Source organism: Ammospiza caudacuta, chromosome 8 (assembly GCF_027887145.1).
Source record: "Ammospiza caudacuta isolate bAmmCau1 chromosome 8, bAmmCau1.pri, whole genome shotgun sequence".
NCBI classification, from domain to species: Eukaryota; Metazoa; Chordata; class Aves; order Passeriformes; family Passerellidae; genus Ammospiza; species Ammospiza caudacuta.
This window is the reverse complement of record NC_080600.1, coordinates 20,105,802-20,128,021: the sequence shown is the minus strand read 5'-3', so window position 1 is coordinate 20,128,021 and position 22,220 is coordinate 20,105,802. Positions and strand designations below refer to the sequence as shown.

The 22,220-nt window shown below is 37.0% G+C and overlaps 1 protein-coding gene across 1 annotated transcript in view; it reads right to left on the bottom strand.

The window, feature by feature from the left end:
- PDE1A (phosphodiesterase 1A) overlaps positions 1-22,220 on the bottom strand; it is a 197,767-nt gene that overhangs the window by 149,908 nt on the left and 25,639 nt on the right. The window contains exon 3 of the mRNA XM_058809758.1: positions 9,785-9,875. Within this exon, the coding sequence (XP_058665741.1) occupies positions 9,785-9,822 (38 nt within the window). The 5' untranslated portion in view covers positions 9,823-9,875. The remainder of the gene's footprint in view (positions 1-9,784; positions 9,876-22,220) is intronic.

Sequence of the window (22,220 nt, the reverse complement as noted above, 5' to 3'; positions counted from 1 at the left end):
CAAAAAGCAGGTAAAGAAATATCCCCTCTGCAGATGTCCAGTGCTAAAATCTTGCTCAAGTGCCATGCAAATGCTGTGTTCAGAGTAAAATTTCCTCACCATGAACTTTGCTGTGTTATGGCATCTTTCCAAACCAGTTAAAACTTGACCAAGTTATATGACTAATGAGTTCTGAAGAAGAAAGAGCTTCTGGGGCTAGAGAGGCTGATTGCTCAAGAGAGTTGCTAAAATTAGAAGAGGTTTACACAATTTTTATGTACACAGGAACATTTCTTTAATATCACTTTCCCTGTCTCTTGAAAGCCTTGATAAAGAAAACCAGAGAAATTGAGCAGTAGGGGATAACAATTTCTAAGACAGTTCTAATATATACTCACCTTGTATAAAAAACAGCTAGAAGTTAACTGAGAACTTTGTACCTGATGTTCTGAATTTCATAACTAGTTTCTTGGTGTGGGAAGTTATATTAAACCATGAGGCAAACAGAAGAAAAACAGATAAACAAGAAGAAATGTAGGTTATCCAAGTGCTGTGACAAGTACACAAGACAAAAAAGTAGTAGTGCAAGTTTAAGAACAGAACAAGACAAAGATTTCATCTTATATTTGTCTTTAGATGTCAGACCAACATTGTTTCTGCTTTTCTAAGAGAGTGAAACAGTATTCATGTACCATTTCTGAGATCAAAGATTAATTGCATTAGGAAACCTAACAAACATTTTTCTGGCATCAGCAACATATTGCTTGATATTTTTCACACCAGAAAGCCCCATTATGTCTAATTTTTTTACTAAATAATAGCTCAGATCACATAAAGACTATTTCATAATGGGAAGTCTGGAGAGAGAAAGATGCAACAGTAAGATGAAGGCTGTCTTTGTACTTCCTTATTTCAACATTATACACACCAGTGAATCCTCACCTGTCAATATCCCACAGAAAAAAAGAGACTAAAGCTCCATAGGTGCAACCTAGACAACCAGGGTTTCTGCAAGAATGGCAACCTATTCCCCTTGCCTTACTGACTGATCTCAGCCAAGAAATTCCCATAGTATTGGGATGGTTACTAGCACTAGTGAAAGAGAAGTGCACAAAGAGGTGAAGATAGGATCTGGAAAAGTGGAAAAGAAGGGATGGTAAAGATTCCCAAGTACATTATGTGGAAGGCATTTAAAAATAATAAAAAGAACACTTTACTTTTCCATGTAATGGCTTGTCCTGAGGGTATCCAAGCCCCTAAGCCTCCCAGCACAAACTGTGGGAGTGCAGCAGTACTTGCTGTAGAGAGATGAAGGCAAGGAATCCCTTAACTAATTTGGACATAAGCGAATCCATGAGATTGGAGTCATCCAAAGGTGCTGAAGGAGACAGACAAGGTCCTTGTGAAGCTGCTCTCTGCCACCTATGAAAAACTGAGGGAACTGGAGAGCCCATAGCAGAGGAGGCTCAGGGGAGCCCTTGCTGCTCCCCAGCTACAGGCACCTCGTCGAAGGAGAGAGATGAGATGGAGGCAGACAATCCTCAAAGCTGCACACTGACAAGACAAGAGGTAATAGGCAAGTAGAAACATGAGAAATTCCAGCATCTGGGGGAAGAATTCACCCCTGGGAAATCCAATATTTTGAAAAGAACTTTCATTATGAGCAATTAAGTACTGGGGCTGTGGAATTGCCATTCTGTGAGTGTTGAAGGCTCAGCTGGACACATCCCAAAGTACCTTTATCATGTCTGACTACAGGACCTCCAGAACTCCCTAGCAGTTAAAACTGGGGCTCTAGGATTCTAACATACAGCAAAGTACTGCCACTGTGCAGAAAGCTCACTCCAGTAAATTAGGATTTTTCATTTCCAATTACTTGAAATTTGAACACTTCACATTGTTTCCAGTAGCAGGATATAGACAATACAATTTACCTGCAGAATTCATTGCTGCAGGATGCAATTGATTTAATTATGTTATTAAGATTTTTAGCAGATTAAGTATAAAAATAATTCCAATCGTTATTAACGTGACATAGGACACAAATAAAAAGGCTAGCAATTCTCAGGCTGTAGTCAGACTATAAGCATATCACCAGATAGAACAAAAGCAAAATTATCTTGTTACAATAATACAAAATAATACACAATACTATCAAAGACAGAAAATTGAATTACTTAACTATTTTCCTACAGGTTATATATCGGTTTTAATATTATAGGATTTAAAGAACTATTTTGTGTACTTGATTTTTCAGGATAAGCAACAGACAATACTGCACATCAGTAATTATTTCTCTGCCTTTCCCTTTACTCATTCCTCCATAATATAAAGCAACAACTAAGACAGTATGCAAAAGACTGATAAAATATTGAATATTTTACTACTTACAAATTATTGTTGAAACGTGTCTACTAAATCGATGTTTTTGTGTGCAGAGGCACTGCAAAATAGATTTAAAATTTAATAATCAATGCTCCAAAATATTCAGCCCAAACAAAGGCTGAAAACATTAAAAGGCAAAAGCCTGGAAGAATTATCTGCTTTGTTTTAAAAACACAATTAAAATGAAGAGACGTTAGCAAATTTAATCTGCTATAGCTGACATCATTCCTGGGCATTGATTCAAACTCCAAATTTAATTTCGATGAAGCTTTAGTAAAAGTAATGCCTTCTGCAGATTCTGACCCATCTGACTGAACTTATCTACTGACGACAATAAAAAGTAACTTAACCAAATATGGGTTCTGTGCACAGCTTTAAGGATAGGAAAAATATATCTTTAATTGCCTTGGGACAGCATTCTATTGGATGTTGCTTACTATGAGCATGGCTTGTGCCCTTCCTAGTAGTATCAGCAGAGAGTTCAAAGTTCTTTAGATGGCTTTTTTTTTTTTTAGACAGACACCTGTGTGTCAAAATTTGATGAATTCTGATATTTTGCTGAGGTGAAAGTGTACTTACTACTAAAGAGAGATGTACGACATAAGCAAGGCAGAGAAATAAAGAAAATCCAAGCTGAGGAAATTCTCTGCCAAGGCCTACTGCCATGACATTTAGCAATGTTTTAAACTTGTGACAACTGTAAAAGGAAGATTCATCACTTTGATCACATCAATATAGTAACTTTTTACCCAAAAAATCTGCCTCCAAAGTAAGTATTATTATAAAAAAGTATTCTACTACTTTTAATGATAGATATCAAAGGGGACTTAGCTTATCCCTGTTACTGACTTCACAAAATTGGCAGGAAATTGCATGAGTTGAAGCTTTCTTGGGTAATCTTAGGTTCCAAATTCACTCAGAAAAATTATCTGAAAGTACACTTGGCAGAAGCTTCTATAATCTCACAAAAGACCACACTGGAATTTGCTGGGGATTGACACAGCTCCAATCACATACATTTGCATATGCAAAAACCATTACTTGCATGAAAAAAAATTGCATTTCTTCCTACAGACTGATATTTAGCCAAATCAATTAAATACTAACTTAGATAACAGCTCATTAATCCTCTTTAGTATGCATTTGTATAGTTCCTATGATATCTACTTGTTAGTATCTGAAAGGGTAAATACTTTTCACTTGTAATGAAACATACACATGCTCTATTATTTTCTATTTTTTTAAATTATAGCACTTAAAAACATGTCACAAAGACGTCAAGCACATAATAATAAAACTCTTCTCCTTCTTCATTCCCTTCTCAGTTCCTCAACTTCATCCTTCATAGGAATAATCGCTAAACAAATAAGTACACCCCAAAATAAAACTTTAAAGATAAAATCCAATTCTAGGAACTTTTGGAAATTCTTCTCTACTCCTTAGAGATAGAAGCTTGGAGATCATGCAAAAAACCCCCAAACTTTGCTAATTCACTCAGCGCATCAGGTTCTTCAATACACCCACAGCCTCCAAGCTGATCAGTGAAAAAAGAAAGAGCTCATCAGTGAAAAGCCTGCTTACAAGTGTTTCCTTAGTTTTACCATCAATAAAAACCTTCAAATTAAATTTCTGTAAGAACACCATAGCTGACTGTATACTACAATATGGTATTTTAGAAGGAAACATCTAAAAGATACAAAAATAGATACATTCAATCCCTTTGTGGACTATGAATATGCCCTATGTTAACAAAGTCACTGAACACAGTTACACTGAGTACAGAGAAGGCAAACACCTTTTTCGTTTCTTAACAGAATCAACATAGTCTCCCAACATTGCCCTGTACAATTACTATCAGATAAAAGCAATTCTTCCTACATGACACCAAATTCCTAAATCTGGATCTTCAGTCTCGATAGTTTTTTATTCTATATTACCTTACAAATAGCCCTAATAACCTGAGTGGGGTTTGTTTTCCTTGTTTTCTGTGGGTTTGTTGGTTGCATTTTGGTTGAGGTGCTTTCTCTGGTTGTTTGAATTTTCTGGGGGGAGGAGAGGAGGATATTTCTTAAAAGAAGGAGAATAAAAAGAGGATCAAACACACAGATTTAGATTTCCTGAGGTAATTATGAACTTTAGGAAGGTGATAACTGAGACTGAGTTTCAAAAACAAGCCTGATCTGCTTGGTCAGAACTGTTTTATAAAGCAGGCTATAGTGTTCATTCAGCACAAATGAACACCAGCAAGTCTCTCCCAAATTACTTTGTCAGATACCAAAGCTCAGCCATGTCAGACACGAAGCAATCGATCTCCTTTAAAAGTTGTGGATTTGGAGTTGTAAGGATGTGGAATGATGGCAGGTCCCACCCTTTGAGGGTTTCTGGGCAGCTGGAGGGAGGCTCGTGGGGCAGCGTTTGCTGACGGGAGGAGAGGCAGGAGCAGCACACAGGGGACAGTGCCAGCCCATAAAGGGAGAAGCCAAGAAAGGCCAGCAGGGATAACCTCAGCCTATTTGCTCATTTTTCATATTATATTTCTAAATTATATATGCTCAAATTATATATATATATCCATATATAATTTATTGCTTCTTTGTGTATCTGGTGAGACACAGATCAGAACAGGAAGTTAGCTTAACTACATCCTTTTAAAACATTTTCTAACACATTTTTGTATCACTCATTGTAGGTGAAAGTTTTTATTCAGCCTGAATCTTTACAGATGTGAAATACTTGGTATCACATGGTCTATGTCAAACTCAGGAAAAAGTAATAGATTACAGCATGTGCTAAAAGGGCTGTGCTTCTGGCACAAAATTATGCAGAAGAGAAGAAATAAAGACCAACTTTCACTCTATAACCTACAAAATAACCTAATACCAGGCCAAGGCACCAAAGGCTATACCAATAAAATTATGCTTAGAGCTGCTCTAAGTTTCAAACAAACGTGGCATTTTATAAAAACATGTATTTTGTTCTGTGGAATCCATTTAGTCCAGAATTTCTGATTCTCCCTATTCTCTAGATGCTTTTAATAGAAAGTATCTGGTGGATTTAACTGAATATTTTTGATTTAAAAATGTAAAAGTATGTAGTATCTCAAGTTTCTCATAATCTCTATGTATTTTCCAAAGCAGCTTTTTGTTTTATTTTGTGTACAAGGTTTCTGCCACTTTGATGAAGACAGCAGCTTAAAGAGATCTTCTGTAATGCACTAAAACTGAAAGGGAGAAAAAGCCCTGAAAAGTCTGAAAGGTTTACGTTCAAAATTCTTGCTGCAAATTCAGCATAAGTAAAAGCAGACATAATCCAAAAATCACTGTAAGCCAATGGCATCCCAAAGGATGCTGCAATAAATGTACAGAGATGCTGGGAAGATCCAATTGAAAAGAAACAAAGCAAAAATAAACTGACGATGACAAAGAAAACAAACAACAGGACAAAACCAAAACATTCATCACTCTGATCACACTAACACAGATAGTTTTTTACCCAAAAAACTGTCTTCGAAAAGGAAAAAAAAAAATCCTGTTTTCAAAATAAGAAAAAAGACCCCATGGAATTTAAGTCTAAAAAGAACTTTCCAACAAAGAACTTGTTATAACGAGTTCCTAATCAAACTGGGCATTTTCTCAAAGCAAGAACATCAAGAATAATGCTGAACTTACAAACTGAGACCTCAAAGAAATTAGATCTTTGCATTTTATCCTCCTACTCATTTGATTTTTGTCCTTCTTAGATAAGTGCATTTAGGATTTAATTACATAAAAACCACTTATTTGGTCCCACGCCAAGAATCCTTTTACTGAACAAAAAGTGTAAAGAGGCGAATAAGTTTTAGAACATAGATTTTTCATCAGCTGATGAAAATGTTTCTTGTTGGAAACACGCATGAAATACAAACTGAAGCTTAGAAAAGCAAATAATGAAAAGCATAGATGTGGTCCCAGTTCAAGGTAAAGCAGAGTGAACATGAAGCTACCTTGGGAGTTTAAGTTAGCATAGAACAAAAAATATTTTCTAAAATTTTATTATATGGAAAATGCAGCATATACATTCTGCTTCTTAAAATTCCTATATAAAAAACAAACATTTTATTTTAGTACAAGTTACAGCAATCTGGCTCCTTAGCTAAGCCATTGACTGTGGAAATTACCAATAAAATCTCACTGATTTTAGGTATCACTGAGGATGTCTTATGCTTCTGAGAGCCATTAAAATTAGGCCCTATACTTCTGCTTTTTTGTTTTTCCATATAGAAATAAATAGATCATCTTTTTGTCACATAGAATTTAAAAATGGGAAGGAATACAGGAGAGGAATCCTTGGAACAAAATTACAGTAATGCATGGGATATATTCAATGTCTCTATATCCTACAGAAAACCTTTGGGATTTAGAGCTATTAAATGAAATACATTCTAGCATAGCAATGGGACACTGATATTCAAATTTATTTTACTCAGAGTTGCCATTCTTTCTTATCTGCAGTCTCATTTACATGATTCACTACAGTCTCCATGTTTTCCAAATACTAATGGTGCAATACCAAAGTCTCATAAACTCAGCCTTTTCAAAAGCAAATGCACCATAAAATGTTTAGATGTAAGTTGTCCCTTATTTAGTCTTCAGTGAAGACTACAGATGGGAATACCATTTGCTCACACTTTATTGCAGAGAAGACTATTTAATAATCAACGTGTTGGCACACTGTTCATTTTGCCTTAAAATAAGTAGCTTTTAAAAAAGTAAGTTCCAGTGGATGAAGTTCCAAGAGGCTTCTTTTTCCTTTAAAGACAGCATGGAAGTTCAATGAATGTGCAGACCAAAATCCTAAAAGACTTTACAGCAGATCCAGCCAAGGATATACAGGAACTCACCAGTACCAGCACATTAGAGTTGTAATGTCCTTCTGACTAGTTAACACAACACTGTTCAGGTTTAATGAAAGGAGACATTTAATACTCATTTGACAATTTAAAAGGGAACAAACTGATGCTAAGTGATCACTCAGTGATGATACAATCCTGTAAGAAATGACAGTGAGGGACAAGAAATCACCCGTGTGCTATTTTCTTTGTACATAGTACACAGAAATGTGACTTGAACTAACACCCTGTCCCTGCCATAAAAATATAACTGCAAAGCAAAGCTAAGATGAACTACTCTTCCTAACAAACCATCAGATACTTTGTTCACCAGCAAAAGTAATTTGGCAGCATTTTTATACTGTCCAAGAAAGTCAATCTGACAAAGGAAATAAACTCTAAAATCATAAACAGCTGCAGAGAGCAAAACTTGACTTAAGCAAGGTAGCACAAGTAATAAAACATATCCTGTAAAGTCATTTGTATATTCCATATTCTCTGTCAGCTAGCTGCAGAGCACTCCCTGAATTACATAACCCAAAATGTAGCATTTAAAAGGACATGGACGTAATGGGGCACTAGTGTTTCAAGGCTTAATTGTGCATTGTTGTCTGCACAGTCACCAATTTATTTAAAGTGGTGCAATATGTAGCCTTGGAATCCTAGGAGTTCCTGAGCTGGAAGGGGCCCACAAGGATGACCAAGTCCAGCTCTTGGCTTCTGTAAATACAAACCCCAAGCCCCTGTTAGAAATTGCTTGCGCTCCATCATCCCAAAACTACTTGCAATCTGCAAAAATAGAATTTTTCTGGTTTTTCGTTAAATTGTGCACAAAGGCATGTTCTGCCCAAGTCTCTTATTTTTAAGTACATTTTTTATTGTGATGTACTGTATACAATGAGAAAAATCTATTAATTTCAGATAATCTATTCTATCACATATCCACACAAGCCACACATACTTCACTAAGAATTCACTCTGGCACACAGAAACTAGGCATAAGGACATCTGTGTGAATGTTAAGCCTGTGACAAAAATTTAAAAGAACCCCTGTATCTACTCGACAGAACATGAAAGAGTACCCCTCTTTATTCTTAATAACTTTTTATAATACTCAAATCAAGTGATTTTGTAAGAAAACTGATTTTGTAACCCCTTGTCTCCATGGACATCAGCCATGCAAATAACACTACAAGTTCAAGAATTCTTATCCTTTAAACATTCTGATAGTTCTGTATCTATCTTCCATTGACAAAAACATGCTCTATGAAAGAATTGCAGTGTTCTCCTTTCCAAACCACAAACTGGATTTATTAGCTTCACAGATTTATTAATGACATAACATGTCACATCAGACAGTTTGTTCTGAATTACATGAATACAGGAAATGTACTGAAGGCTCTAATCAAGGTGAGTTTACACTTGGAGCAACACTGAGTAAGAGCTAAGAAGAGCAAACTGCTTTTTTATTTTTTAGAAAAGGTATCTTAAAGTATAGCTTTGGCAGATCAAAATTCAGTATCACATTAACTGTGCATTTATAAACTAGTCTAATTAAATGCAAACTCATACACACAGGAGTTTTCAAAATCATTTGCTGAATAGATGTGATATCCTAAGAATATATTCCAACTATTTTTTATAAAATTTCCTTTATACTCCCTGATATAGAGACCTGAACTTGGAATTGCTGTGATTAATTTTTCTGAAAGTATTATATTGATATTAAAATGTTATATTAGATTACACTTAGTAAGTTGGTCAGATCTGCTAGGTTTAAAAGAAAAAAAAGTACCATTTTATGTGCAGTTGGTTTTATTTATATACTGAGGATGTAACTTTTCCTAGAACTAACTTAATACTCCGGTCTCTGAACACAATTTGTTACAGAAATACAATTAACTTACCATTAGTTTTTTTAAGAGCCTTCTGAAATACTTCATCTTTTAATTTTTACACATTACCAGTGATACCATTTTCTCAGAGAAATGTATTTAGTAATGAGCACAGTGGAATTAAGTGTCACCCTAAGAACACCAACCTGAGAATCTGGAGGATTTATTTTGGTCATGCACTGCCTGTATGGCCTTGCCTACCTCAGTTTCCCCATGCCTGAGACTTCCTTTCAGTAAACGAAGACAAAGCATGGGTCCCATCATAGGTTTGCTGGTGTAGTATTTAACATTTTTATCCCTTCCTTGGCAAGTTTCTTAAAGAGGGAGAGGGAAATCAGGGTGCCAAAACAACCAGTGAAGGCATTTTTGCAGCTATCTGGTATGCATAACATCTGGAGCGGATTTTGATGCAGTTTTTCAGTTTCTTGGGGGGGGGGGGGGGGGGGGGATTTTTTGGGGGGTGCAAAGGGGGTTGTTTGCTTTTTGGTTTCTCTGGAGTTTTTCAATCCCTAGACCTAAAAATCTGAAGACTCCCTATGTTCAGATTGTCCCAAGTTTTTCCAAGTTCCTGTCTCACTCATCGTAATTCAATCTGTGTCCCTCCAAGAGAATCCCACAGCAAACCCAATCCAGCATTGTCTGGAACGCTCAGACTCACTTGCAGACATTGGACTTTCCAAGCTGCACGCACGGCATAGCTCACATGGAGGATCTGGAAACACTCCTGCAAACCCTCATCATAGCTGGATCTGAAAGGAACAAAACACAAATCTTTCTCAAAAACTCAGCTGCACCATCTGCTAAGGAGCACTTTGCTCCTTATGGCTAGTTAAAACACTATGTAGTCCTTTACAAAGACTTTTGCTGATGATGTTCTATCACTTTGTATTGCCTCTGCAATAATGTTTTCCAAACTCAGCTGCCCACAAATTCTAAAATAGTACTTAACTGAAGAAATATTTTAATCTGTGTAAACAGTTCTTTTGACATAAGTGAAAAGGTGTACATCCAGCTAGAACTATTGCAATACACTTGGATTCCTAACTAAGCTCAGTTTCTTTTCAAGTAAATAAATATTCATAGTCCATCACTGCAATAACAGTTTTAAAATATCCAAAGTTTTATGCCTTACATGGGCCTCTAAAAATATCAAAACATTCTAAGGTTCAGGCAGTTATACTTTGGCAATTAAAGTTGCAATTATATTGCATTATGTCTTCATATATTATGCACCTCAAATATATCTTGAGACATACCTTAAATGTTTATTTTTGTATGCCTGTTTTAGTTGTCTAAGTTACATCACATTTTCTTCCTGTTTTTCATCTTTTTTGTTCCCCACTAACTGATCCACTGCTGTTACAAGCAGGTCTAGGCCAGGTCAAATTGAGAACCACAAAACCCCATGTAAACATACAGATTCTGTTTACAAGATGGATCCAAGCAAAAGCTCCCAAGGGTGACTCTCACAAGAGGTATTTTACTTCAAGAGGTTTCTTTTCCCCTGAAGCAGAGCAAGTATGAGTTTTAAATGAAAACCAAGTTTTTTGAGTCTAAAAGGGACACAGTTGCAGCAGAGCTCCTGTAGCCTCTCCTGCCACCAGCAAAGGCTGATTTCACCAGGAACACGAGGGGTTCTGCTACTGCACTGCTCTTGCACCTCATTACAGCTTGCATCATACTCAAATGCTTTCACTGGCCCCTGAAGAACAGTATTTTACTGGGGAAAAAAAAAATAACCAACTCCAAAACCATGGAAAAACTGTTCCCTTCTGCTCTCATTACCAAGGCTTATCCACTGCACTTTGGGCTCCCTTCCACCTCAGCCTAAATAAACCTTTCCCCCTTGTAATATTTCATGTCACCCAAGGCTGCCAGGTATAGCTGGGCCATGAAGTGCACATTCTGAAAAGCTCCTTCCATTGCCTTCATTCAAAACCTTTGGAAACTGTGATGGACACAGAATTTCAGATCTGCATCCTGTTAATGCAGACCAAGGTAAGATAATTAGATGAGTCTTTTCTTACAATTTAAGTATTTTGTTTCATCAAACCAGCAGGCAAGCCCTTTGGCCTAAGTCCACAGTAGAAACAGTTTAAAATAAAGGACATGAATTATAAAATGTTATACTAATATATTACTAGCAAATTTGACTATTCTGACATTTTCATAATTCTCAGTTACTTGTTAGAGCATGTTCTCAATAAAACAGTGAATAAATATCCACTTGCTGCCTCAGCTCCTTTCTTTTTTTCCACGGAAAGTGCCCTGTTCGGAGTTATTCTCCTGGGAAACATGGATTTTTACCCCAGTCAACTCCCAGCTCAGTTGATTACTCAATGGATTGCAATAGGAGTAACTCTATAGAGCTGAGGGCATGATGTCTCTTTTCCATGTGTGTCAGAGGGATTTACCCCAGAGGAGCACTGACCCTGTCCCTTGGATCAACCACCATTTAGAGCTGGAAAGCAGTGTGTGTTCCTGGGGCAAATCTTATTTTACCTTCACCCAAATGGGATCAAGTTCATGTTCTCCAAGACAGATTTGTAATGTGAATGGAAGCCTGATAGTCAAGGAAGATTATGACCATCTGCAGGACCAGAGGGGAATAAACTCAGTCACCCATTGTTATTTGCCATTAAAAGAGAGCAGAAGTTTGCTGTGTTTGCTGTGACAAAGGCACAAGACCTACTGATGCTTTGAGCACACCAAATAACTTCTGGAGTCAGGAAACAAGAGAAAGACTTGAATTTTTAATGCCAGGAGAACTCCTAAAATTGTCATTTGTTGGCCAGCACCTTTAGCTGGAAAAATAAAATGGGAAAGAAAAAGAGAATACATTCATGGTTCCTTAACTCTACAGCAAGAAGCCAGGAAAGAAGACAACTCCGCACAAAGGCTCTCCAAAAGAGCAAAAGCATTGGCAAATTTGGTGCAAATACTGTTAATTATCCTCACGCTGAAATTTTCATTTCTTTTAGAGTTAATCCAGAGAAAAATCAATTACTAATTAACATTATTTAAATCATCTCTTGGGACATCTCAATTAAGACATGGCAATGCACAAAAGTGTCAAGAAGAAATAAAACAGATGCAATAATTTGCATAAATATTTTCTAAAGCAATATTTGATTGGAATGCAGCAAAAATGTTAGGATCCGATATGTCACAGTCCTTTCTACACCAGCAATGCCCAGAGTTTTGCTCTGAAGACAGCTGCTATCATTTTTAAGGCCACCTAATCATTTTCCTTGAACATTCCTCAGATGTAAAAGCTATTTTCCACACTTTGTTTCCATAGATACAGTGAATTTTTTTATTAATCAGAATGATAGCCTGCAAACTGCTAAGCAAACACATCATCAGCAAGCAGTTAGCATTCCGAGCTGTGTCTGTTAAAAGGGTCCCACTCTGATCACATTTAATTTTGGACAATTAAGGCAGAGTGGAAATGGGCAACGTGATACTTTCTAAATGGAGAACTTAATACTGTGGTTCAAGACAGAAGCATGGGTCAGTTTGCACTTAATGCTAACAGTTACAGAGCATACTGAGAAAAACAATCAGTTGCTGCTTCAGGGAAGAAAAATCCCTGTCAGGGAGACCAAGTTAAAGCATCATTTCATCCAAGTATTTGACTAAATTGAATTTTAATCCAGGAAAGCTAAACAAATAAACCAAATACTAGAGGGGAAACAGTTCGCAATCTGTGGAGTTAAACCAAACAAATCTGGAAACATGCATTCAAAGTAAAGGCTCCAGCATCTTTTGCAGAAACAGTGATTTGGGGTTTTTTTCTGTCTGCCTCAATAGGCCAGTGAAGCAAAACAGATGGGCTAATAATTATTGCTGGGTTAAAGTTGTTGCATTAGCTTTCCTGGTCTGAAAAATCTCAGCCTTACAACTTCAGCATATTAAGTATCTGAAAGACTCTGAAGAAGTAAAGGACTCAGAAATATTCAGAAGTCAGAGACATTTTAAAATTTAAAAAAATATCATTTTAAATCATATCCACAAACATTCTCTTTTCTTTATCATCTCCAAATATCTGAATCACCAAAGGAGAAGAATGAGTTGATATCAAGAATATTTGCAGCAAGTGGAAGAAGTGAAAAAAAGCATGGTTTTGTAACAAAAAGAGGCTAAAGGAAAGGTGTTGCAGAAACACAGTATTAAAACTGATCCTCCCTGAGGAGCATTCATGAGGCAAGTAATTGATCCTCATGTTGTGTCCAATACTGAAATATTCTAGCCCATCTCATGTACTTATGTGGTTACATTTATTAAAGAAAGCAGCAGAGTGTTGGACTTCCCAAAAGAGACACATACCTGTGATCTGAAACAAAATGAAGCTTCATTTACATTTGTGACAGAAATTATTTCCAGTTTCTTGGTGCTGCTGTGGCTAATGTATCTGTCATTGTGTTAGTCTGACAAGTTCTTATTGCAGCTTTTGAGGCAAGTCCACCACCAGTGGGCAGATATTGCTATGGCAATTCAGCACAAGTGCAGAAACTTCTGAAGGTGTTAGGCAACACAGTGACATCAGCTGCTGATGTTGCTCAAGTTTAGTGCAGCTCATCTTGTCCAGAGCCATCTAATCAGGTACACCAAAAATAGAGCTTTCAGCAAAGTGATGTGGAAACAACCTGTCTGTGATAGAAAATTAACAAATTACAATACAAAGTGGGAAAAAAAGAAAGAAACAGAAAAGTGGCTCACTTTTCCCTTTTGCAAAATCCAATATAAAATAGTGAATTCGTTTAGTAGCTTTTCAAATGCAGGGCATGTAATTCTTACTAACACTTATATAATTAGTTGGAAAAATGTAACACAATTTTTTTTTAATTTTGTAAAATGAAAATTTTGAGAAGTATTTTTAATTTAGAACACTCAGTTCCTATCCCTGCAATAAATTTAATTTGGCTTGCAGTGGTCTATATAAAACAAATCTTAGTAACCTTCCTGATAAAGAAAATTCTTCACATAGTTTTAGGAGGGAAAATCATCAGAAATGCCCTTCATTTTGGCTAGCACAAAAGTTAAGAAGGCTATAGAGAAGTGCTTTCTCTCCCACAGGGGATGGCTCCTGCAGAAGAGTGAAGTACCTTTCCTGAGGACTGTGGGCAAGCTCATGCTGCTGCTGCTGCCATGGGCTTGCTAAGGAAGGAAAAAACCTTTGGGGAGGAAAAACACCTTTCTTTTTGGTGTAATGGAGCAATACATTCAAATACAGCTTTTAAAGCAAGGAATACTAATTGAACTACAAGTTATTATTCAAATATTCTGTTCCAGCTGTGTTCTGTACATGCTGAGTATATGCTTACAGGTCTGGAAAGAGGACAGAGGCAGTGCTAATACCTTGGAGAAGTGTTCCTCTACATCCAAAGGGAACTCCTTACTAACAACATCCAGTTAATTGGTAATTGTCAAAGGAAATGGAGAACAGGTGATGCTACAAAGATGACTGAAAAAAAAATGAAATATGCAAGTGCAAAAGACTGAATGAGACAAAATGAAGAGAGGTGTTATGTTTACAGTTCACAGGCACAAAAATTATTTTAGAATGCTGTAAGACACATTACATAAAACTGTCACACAGAAACTAGTTTAGACACTTCATTACATGTGGACAGGTTTCTTGGGGCCTAATGCAGCTAAAAATACTGAGTGGTTTACACCCTGAAGGATCCCAGCACTACCCTCCCTGCAGGGGTGAGCACAGAAAAACCAAGTGCAGACGACTGCAGATGCACCTACATAACTCTTCAAGTAAAAATAAGATCAGTAACAACAGTTTTCATCAATACCTCAAAGACTACATGGAACTCTTATATATTAGAGGCCTTCTCTCCCCAGCACCTTGGGACTGCAATGCTCTTAATTATTTATGGTACTCCTGCAATGTTACTTGTTTTAGCTTTACCCAAAACACCCATGGCAAGGTCAGATGTCCCTACCTGAAGAATTTGAGTTCTCTAACAGAAGTATCTCATCTGATAAATAGATTTCTTTGAGGAAAGTGACAATTTATTGGAGATTTTCTGTTATAACATTTGAAACACAGAAGCTGACACAGAAAAAGTAATCATGAATGCAATATTAAGTGTTATTTAAGATAAAAATTATTTCAGGTTATAGATCCTGGATAGCATTTATCAAATCCTAACTCAGCTTGACATCATCTCTTCATTTCACAATGACTATCCATTGGAGAAATATCTCCTGGCATTGAGTTCATATGGAAGGCGAACAACTTCAGCTGCCTTTCCCTTTAAGCAACACAAAACAAAACACCACCTTTTTAAAATGTCTCAAAACCACTGATTTTTTGATTCTAAAAATTGAGCTAGGAAATATCTAAAGACTAAATATCAATTGATTTGTGAAGTCAGACTTCAACAAACCATGAGGAACCATGTGGAAATGTCCTTAATCCACCAAAAAAGCTGAGGGTCAGTATAATTGTAACATAGTTATTAAACCAGTGATAAGAGAGATTTGTTCTAAAGCAAGAGGGACTAACAGACTGCAAAGGTGTCCAATATGTTAATATTTCAGTAACTACTTTTTATTTGACATTTCACTAATTATACTAGTTATGATGTGAGCTGTGAATCTGTATGTGTTCCACCAAAGACAAAATGATCAATCTGTTGAAATGTAAAAATGATGAGTTTTGGCCCTATTTTTTTATTACATCACTTATTTCAGCAAAACAAAAAACATCCATATAATAAATGTTTTCAAACGAAACCAACACTGAGTCTAAACATCTATTAATGTTGTTTAGATTTCACAAATGAATCCAGGAGTATCCATTGGCATAGTCTGTTGCTGGACACTCTCCAAACATTTATTTTGCATATTTATTTTTATTTGGCAGCTTGTGCTATTGAAAATATAAGTTAAGAATATAGAATAATATGCAGTGTGTGATATTAACTGTTTTCTCTTACCTTCTCTTCTAATTTAAGTAAAATCACCATGACATAGTTCAGAGATCTTTTTCTCTGATCACTTCCACAAGGGAAGTAGCTATTCTTGATCAGTTCTGCAGACCAGATTTTCCAAAGGCATCTGCAAAATGCTAGACACCAATATGGGTATTCTTGGGTCCCTTCCCAACTCCATTGAAGTCAGTAATGAAATGCAGATCTGCTTAGTGGTAGAAAAATTGAAGTATTTATTTGAAAAACATATTTTAGAGAATTTTTTAGTATTCAAGCTATAAAATCTGCAACGAGGGATGCTAAAAACCACCTGTGCACTCACTGAGCGTACAAAGGTACTGAGTGACAGCCATGGAAGCCTATAATGCATTTACAAAGCTTAGCATGCAAAACTGAAAAGTCATTGTTTGCATACTTTTTTGCCTCTGGCAGGCAAGGCTTCGGTCTGCTGGAGATTAAAGATCAATGAGTTCCTCATTCAACAGCACAGAACCCATTTTTGGATCCCCACCTCTGCTGCAGTGACCTCAGCCCATAGGCTACTGGCAACATATTTGCTTTCCTCAGGATTTTTCATCTTCTCATGCCTTGTAGTGAATGGTCAGTCTTGATCTTCACCACTCCCACCTGATGGGCCTCCAGTTTCTAGTAGAAATGCTGGCCCATAAAGGCAAACCCTTATCTTTCCCAATATTAAATTTCCTATTGCCATTAGTTTCACAAGGTCATGAAATCACATTTACGCAATATGTTTATGATCACCCTCACTATTTTGTATCTCCTGACTTTGTAGCACGAATAAACTGAAATCAGTACATTCCTACTTTTGTGCTATCGCTCCTATTAAAAGCAAAGTCCAAGACCAGCCTGTAGGCTAATGTTTGGGAGTAGTATCTAATAATCTTACTACACCCTTACAGGCTTTGCCTGAGCCAATTTGTGTCTCTTTTTTCCATAGCTGTTTGTCCCCAAGTGACATTGCTTAATTATTCTGTCCTTCAAAAATGCGGGTTTTGTGTTATTATTTTGATAACAATGGCATCTGCATTTTGCTTCACTCCCTTCAAGTTCAGTTATATTAAACATCAACTCATCAAATTACATAAAAACCATTCACCTTCCACTGCTATCAGGTATCTGGAAATAATTTTACTCCTTTTGGGTGATCCTATTAAAATGCTTTGTTTTTCCTTTCAGATGTAGAAATCCTCATTTCACATAGTTGTTTGTGCTAACCATGCTTTTTTTGTCTACATTTTTCCTGAAAACTGAAGCCAAGTATTCATTTAAGTTTGGGGGCAATATCCACATTATCTTTAAACTCCAATTGGAAAATATCTGCTAACAGAGAATAAAGTCAAATGTAGAATTACTTTTTTATGAGGTATTTTGTTTCAGATATAGATTGCGAAGAAAGTGGTTCTTTCTCATGAACCCTGAAACAATCACAGAGCCATCAGGAATGGATGCCATTGAGATGTGATTTTACTAATTAGTGAGGACATGTAAGAAATTGCTTTAGGGACAAAAGAATGAGTTGAAGAGCAACAGCTATTTAGTTCTAATTAAATAGATAAGTAAAAGGAGTTATAGTATAAAGATTTGTTTCTAAGTGTCCAAACTTTGCTTATTAACAGAATGATTTGGAAATTAAAAATTCAAATCTGGAGGACACTAGACATATCTTTCAATTAATGATTCTCAGACTCCCTTTCCAGAACTGCCACACAGTACTGAAGTGTGGAACAGGGTCTCTCTTACATAAGGGGCACATCTACAGGACCGGCCATATGGCTGGGAAAACTCTAAGACATGAGCTGCTATTTGCATCTCATGGATGTAATATTTGCATTTTTCTTGATGGGAAGTGTGCATTTACTTACATTTTTAGCGGGGATATATCAAGGATGTGCAAAAATACATAAGAAGGAAAGTCCAAGAAAAATTCTCTGCCACTCCTTTAGCTTCTATCACCTGCGGATATCACTAGCAACTCTTACGAGTTACTGAAGGTCTCTGGACACATGCAGATTGTTGCTGCTACATGATTAGAGTAGTCATTGATGACAAGGATTCATATTCCACTTGCACTTCAAACACAGAGGCAACAGACAAAGATCAGCCTAGAATTAAAACAGATCTAGTACAAAGTCTGGGTCAGCTCTCTCTATTGTGCACAAGAGAAGGAATAACAAACCTGTGACCCTGTTTTTCTCTACTGCATGTCCTTCAGCTGAAGGCAAGCCTGCACCCACCCTGCTTAGGCTCTAGACCAGTCTGCTCATCCATGGGCATTGATGGGCACAGCCACCACGAGGGCAGGTCCTGCCCCTGCACCACCCTGTTCTGCAGGAGCGTTGTGTGCACCACCAGCACCTCCAGGGGCTCCGCACCTGGGCTTTGCCCACAATAATTCATCCTATCCACTTCACTGACAGTACTGCAGACAAAGCTAAAAGGCATACTCAGATCAGAAATGGCTCACTAAAGCAGCAACTGCACCAATTCTGAGTTTCAGGTGAGAGGATTTTGCTGTGGAAGTTAAACTGCAGTCCACCCTACAGGAGAGATGAGAAGAGGTAAAGTGCTCTCCAACAGCAGGAGCTCCTGCAAACATTCTGTGTGAGTCATTAGGAATTATTCTTAAGATGAGTGGAGAAAGTTGAGTCATAAATGACTCATCCACTTAGCAGATGGGAGGCAAGCATATATGAAATTTGGGACTGCCACTTAGTGAACATCATGAGCCACTAATTCCCAGTCTGCTTCACTTCCTGCCACGAAACAGGGAGCATGCAGAGCGATGGAAGCAGAAGCAATATACACACCTTCACCTTCTGCTAAAGTGTATCACAAATGAAAGGTGTTTAGAACACAAATTCCATTTCCATTTAGCCACCAAGCAAGCAGGAATGTTGACTGGCCTTATCCAAACAAGGCTCACATCTTAACTTCCACACACCTGTAAGAGGTAGACTGTAAAAAGTCAGGAAATGAAAAAGATTTTGTCATGTCTGCTATGTTGCAGGTAACTTAGTCATTAAATATAAATAGGTGATGTTCTACAAAAAAAAAAAGCTCATTAAAGACTGGTGAGCAAAGATAGACATCTGTAACCTTACAGAAATCTGTAACTGTTCCAATGAAACTGGAAAATCAAGGCAGAGACTAGAAAACAGCTACTCATCTTCTCAGTTGCTTGCCAAATTTTGGGATTACACACTTCATGTTTCAGAACTAGAAATCTCAGAAAGCAGAAATAGCAGCTTGAGAATGTGGATTTACAGGGAATTTCAAATCCCTTCATTTGATCTCCTATTCTCCCTACTGAAAGCCTCTCTTCCCTGCCTGTGTACATTCTGGAAAGTCCAAAACACCCACTCCAGACCCTGAAGCCCTAAGCAGTTTGCTCTGACTTAAAAGCTTTTATAAATCAGCTTCAAGCTGACATCTAAAAATAAAAAGCTCATAGTTGCCCATCATTTTTTCAGGGTCTGACAGTTCAAGGTTAGTCAAGGGCCCATCAGCCCTGTTTTACATAAGTCAGATAAAGCTGTAAGGTTTTTGTTTCCACTCTTATGGTCCAAACATTCCAGATTTCCACCTGAGTGACTGCAGCAGCCTCCTTGACAGCGAGTTATTCTGCAGCTCTAATGGAACAGTAATCACTCCGCATAGCCTTGCACTGGGAGTTAAAGATGTAGCTGCTTTGGCAATGAAAAGCATTTGGAAATAGGGTTTGCCAGGTGCCACTCTAGACCTGAATTTAAAACTCACCTCTGGTCACTCTATAGATGGGTATATCCTTCCAGTTACAGTACAGACTACCTACTATAAGCATGTTACAAATATCCATAATTCTAGTCAAAATCCCCACATTGACCTAATACACCATAAAGTTCCCACTTTTAGCTGGAATACCATATGTAATTTCTGATAAAAGCATCAGCATTAAGAAAATTTAGCTACAGAAGGAGTTTTCACAGTAATTAAAAAAAAAAAAAACAACTCAGTTTCTGCTGGTCTGTGACACTAAATAGCATTGCATATATTCTGACCAATCCAAACATTTAAATTTTTGCCTTAAAAGACTTGGGAATTCATCTACCAGATGTGAAGAATCAAAACTATTTATTCAACCTTGGTCTCAAGTGAGACATTCTCCTGAATTGGAGTTTGCTTAGCAGACTACTGCTAAATTATCCAGAAGATGGTGTTTTATTAAAGCACAGTCCTGGAAGGGAAAAAACCTGGAAGGTATTGCTTTTTCCCTCTCCCACTGAGCCCTACCTTAAAATAAGTTGTAATGTTTCTACTTTGGCTTTTTTATTTGTGAAAGATGGAAGTGTAAAGCAATTCAAAGCTGTATTCAAGAATTTCAAATCCATATGTAACCACTGCAAATGGAATATAAGAATAGTTAACACTGTTTTTTTAACTGAATGCTTAAACATACTAGAAATAAAGATTTACAGAATCATCAGAATAACAATTTCTCTTTGACCAGTCAAAGTGTTAATCAAGTAAAAATCTCTAAAGATCCATTGAATTCTCAGGGAAAAAAAAGTGGCAGAACAGGGGTCAGCAGACGCTCTGTAAAGAACTGAGGTCTGGCTTCCTGAGCTAGCCTCATCCTCTCTTGTCCCAAAGACAATCCAGTAATTACTCAATTTTCCTTTAAGGTACCAGAAACTGAGTAGCTCTAAAATAAACTAGAGTTTCTTCAAGCCTGGAGTGTGTTTTACTAGAGAGCAGATACTACAAAAGCAGCCAGTGAGAGCCAGGTTGCCTCCTAAAGCTATCTGGAATGAACATGTGCTGCTCAGATGAAATGCAGTCCTTGATATGGCCACAGAAGATACGTAAAACTACCCAGGATCTAAGGTCTCCTGCTGTTGTTAATGACTCATATCCTGTATTTTTCACATAGGACTGCAAGTTCCAGCTATTTATGGAGCAGCCCATTAAAAATTTCTTTTCATGAAGAAAAAGTGCTGTCAGTCGCCATTCAGGAGTTGATGTAGGAGGCCAGCTAGCATGTTTGAGAAATTACCAGAGAAAAACACTACAATCACAAAGAGCCAAATGTTCTCTCTTGAGCCCTTTGAGATAGCAGATGCATAGTCATAAGCAGAATCTTTTGTCTCTGATGATTTTGTTCATACACAGATCACCAAAGAAAAAATAAGAAGGGAAAAATATGGTATGAGCTATTACAGTCCCCTCAGTTCTGTGCTGTGTATCTCATGGACACCTCCATTCTGCCCCAAAATGCAGCATGTGAGCATACTGACACCACTGTGGAACTGGATGGGGAAGGAGAGAGTGTGTATGTACCTGCTGCTGATTCACATTGTACTCAACATCTTCCAGGAAAAGCAGGGAGGGAATGCTACTTAAGTACAAAGCTATAATTTACATTTGTTGCATTAAAGCCTTAACTGTCTAATCTAACAATTATTTGTCCATCTAAAGAGAATTATCAACATTATAGTTGAAATTTTACTGAGTCAAAAATGAGATACACAAGATTTCTACTACCTTCCCATCTCTCTCTGGTGTTATGCTCAGATTTTCACTGCCCCTTTGGGTCCCAAGGTCAGTGACTTCTGCCTACAGGAACATTATAGTGAGTCCTCAGTGTGACAAATCCTGGTGAGACAACCTTGATGAAGATGAGGAAGGGGCGAGTCCTTCCTTTAGAATTTGATATTACATTGATTTTTTCTTCCTCCTCATCCTATGGACCACTTCACATTGTTTTTATAGATTTTCAACATGTTTTTACGTCTTGTTTTTTTATGACACGTTTCTACCTGGTAGTTATTGCCTATAACCAGTAGGAGAAGCTCAACCACGTAATTACTACACTATAGAAAGTTAAAATAATACCCACAATTATTGATGTCAAATTTCAGTTGTGAACTGACTCGACAGCATATTACAAAAATTAATAGGTACAAAAATTTACAATAGGTACAAAATATTACAAAAATTTCTAGGTAAAAGTGTTGCCCTTTCTCCATATAAGTGGAATAAATTTTAATAGATGTTTGTTTTTTAAGTTATAATTTTTGACTAATTTATGGAATCCAAACACTTTATATTTCATTATATATACAACAAGAGTTCCCAGTTGCA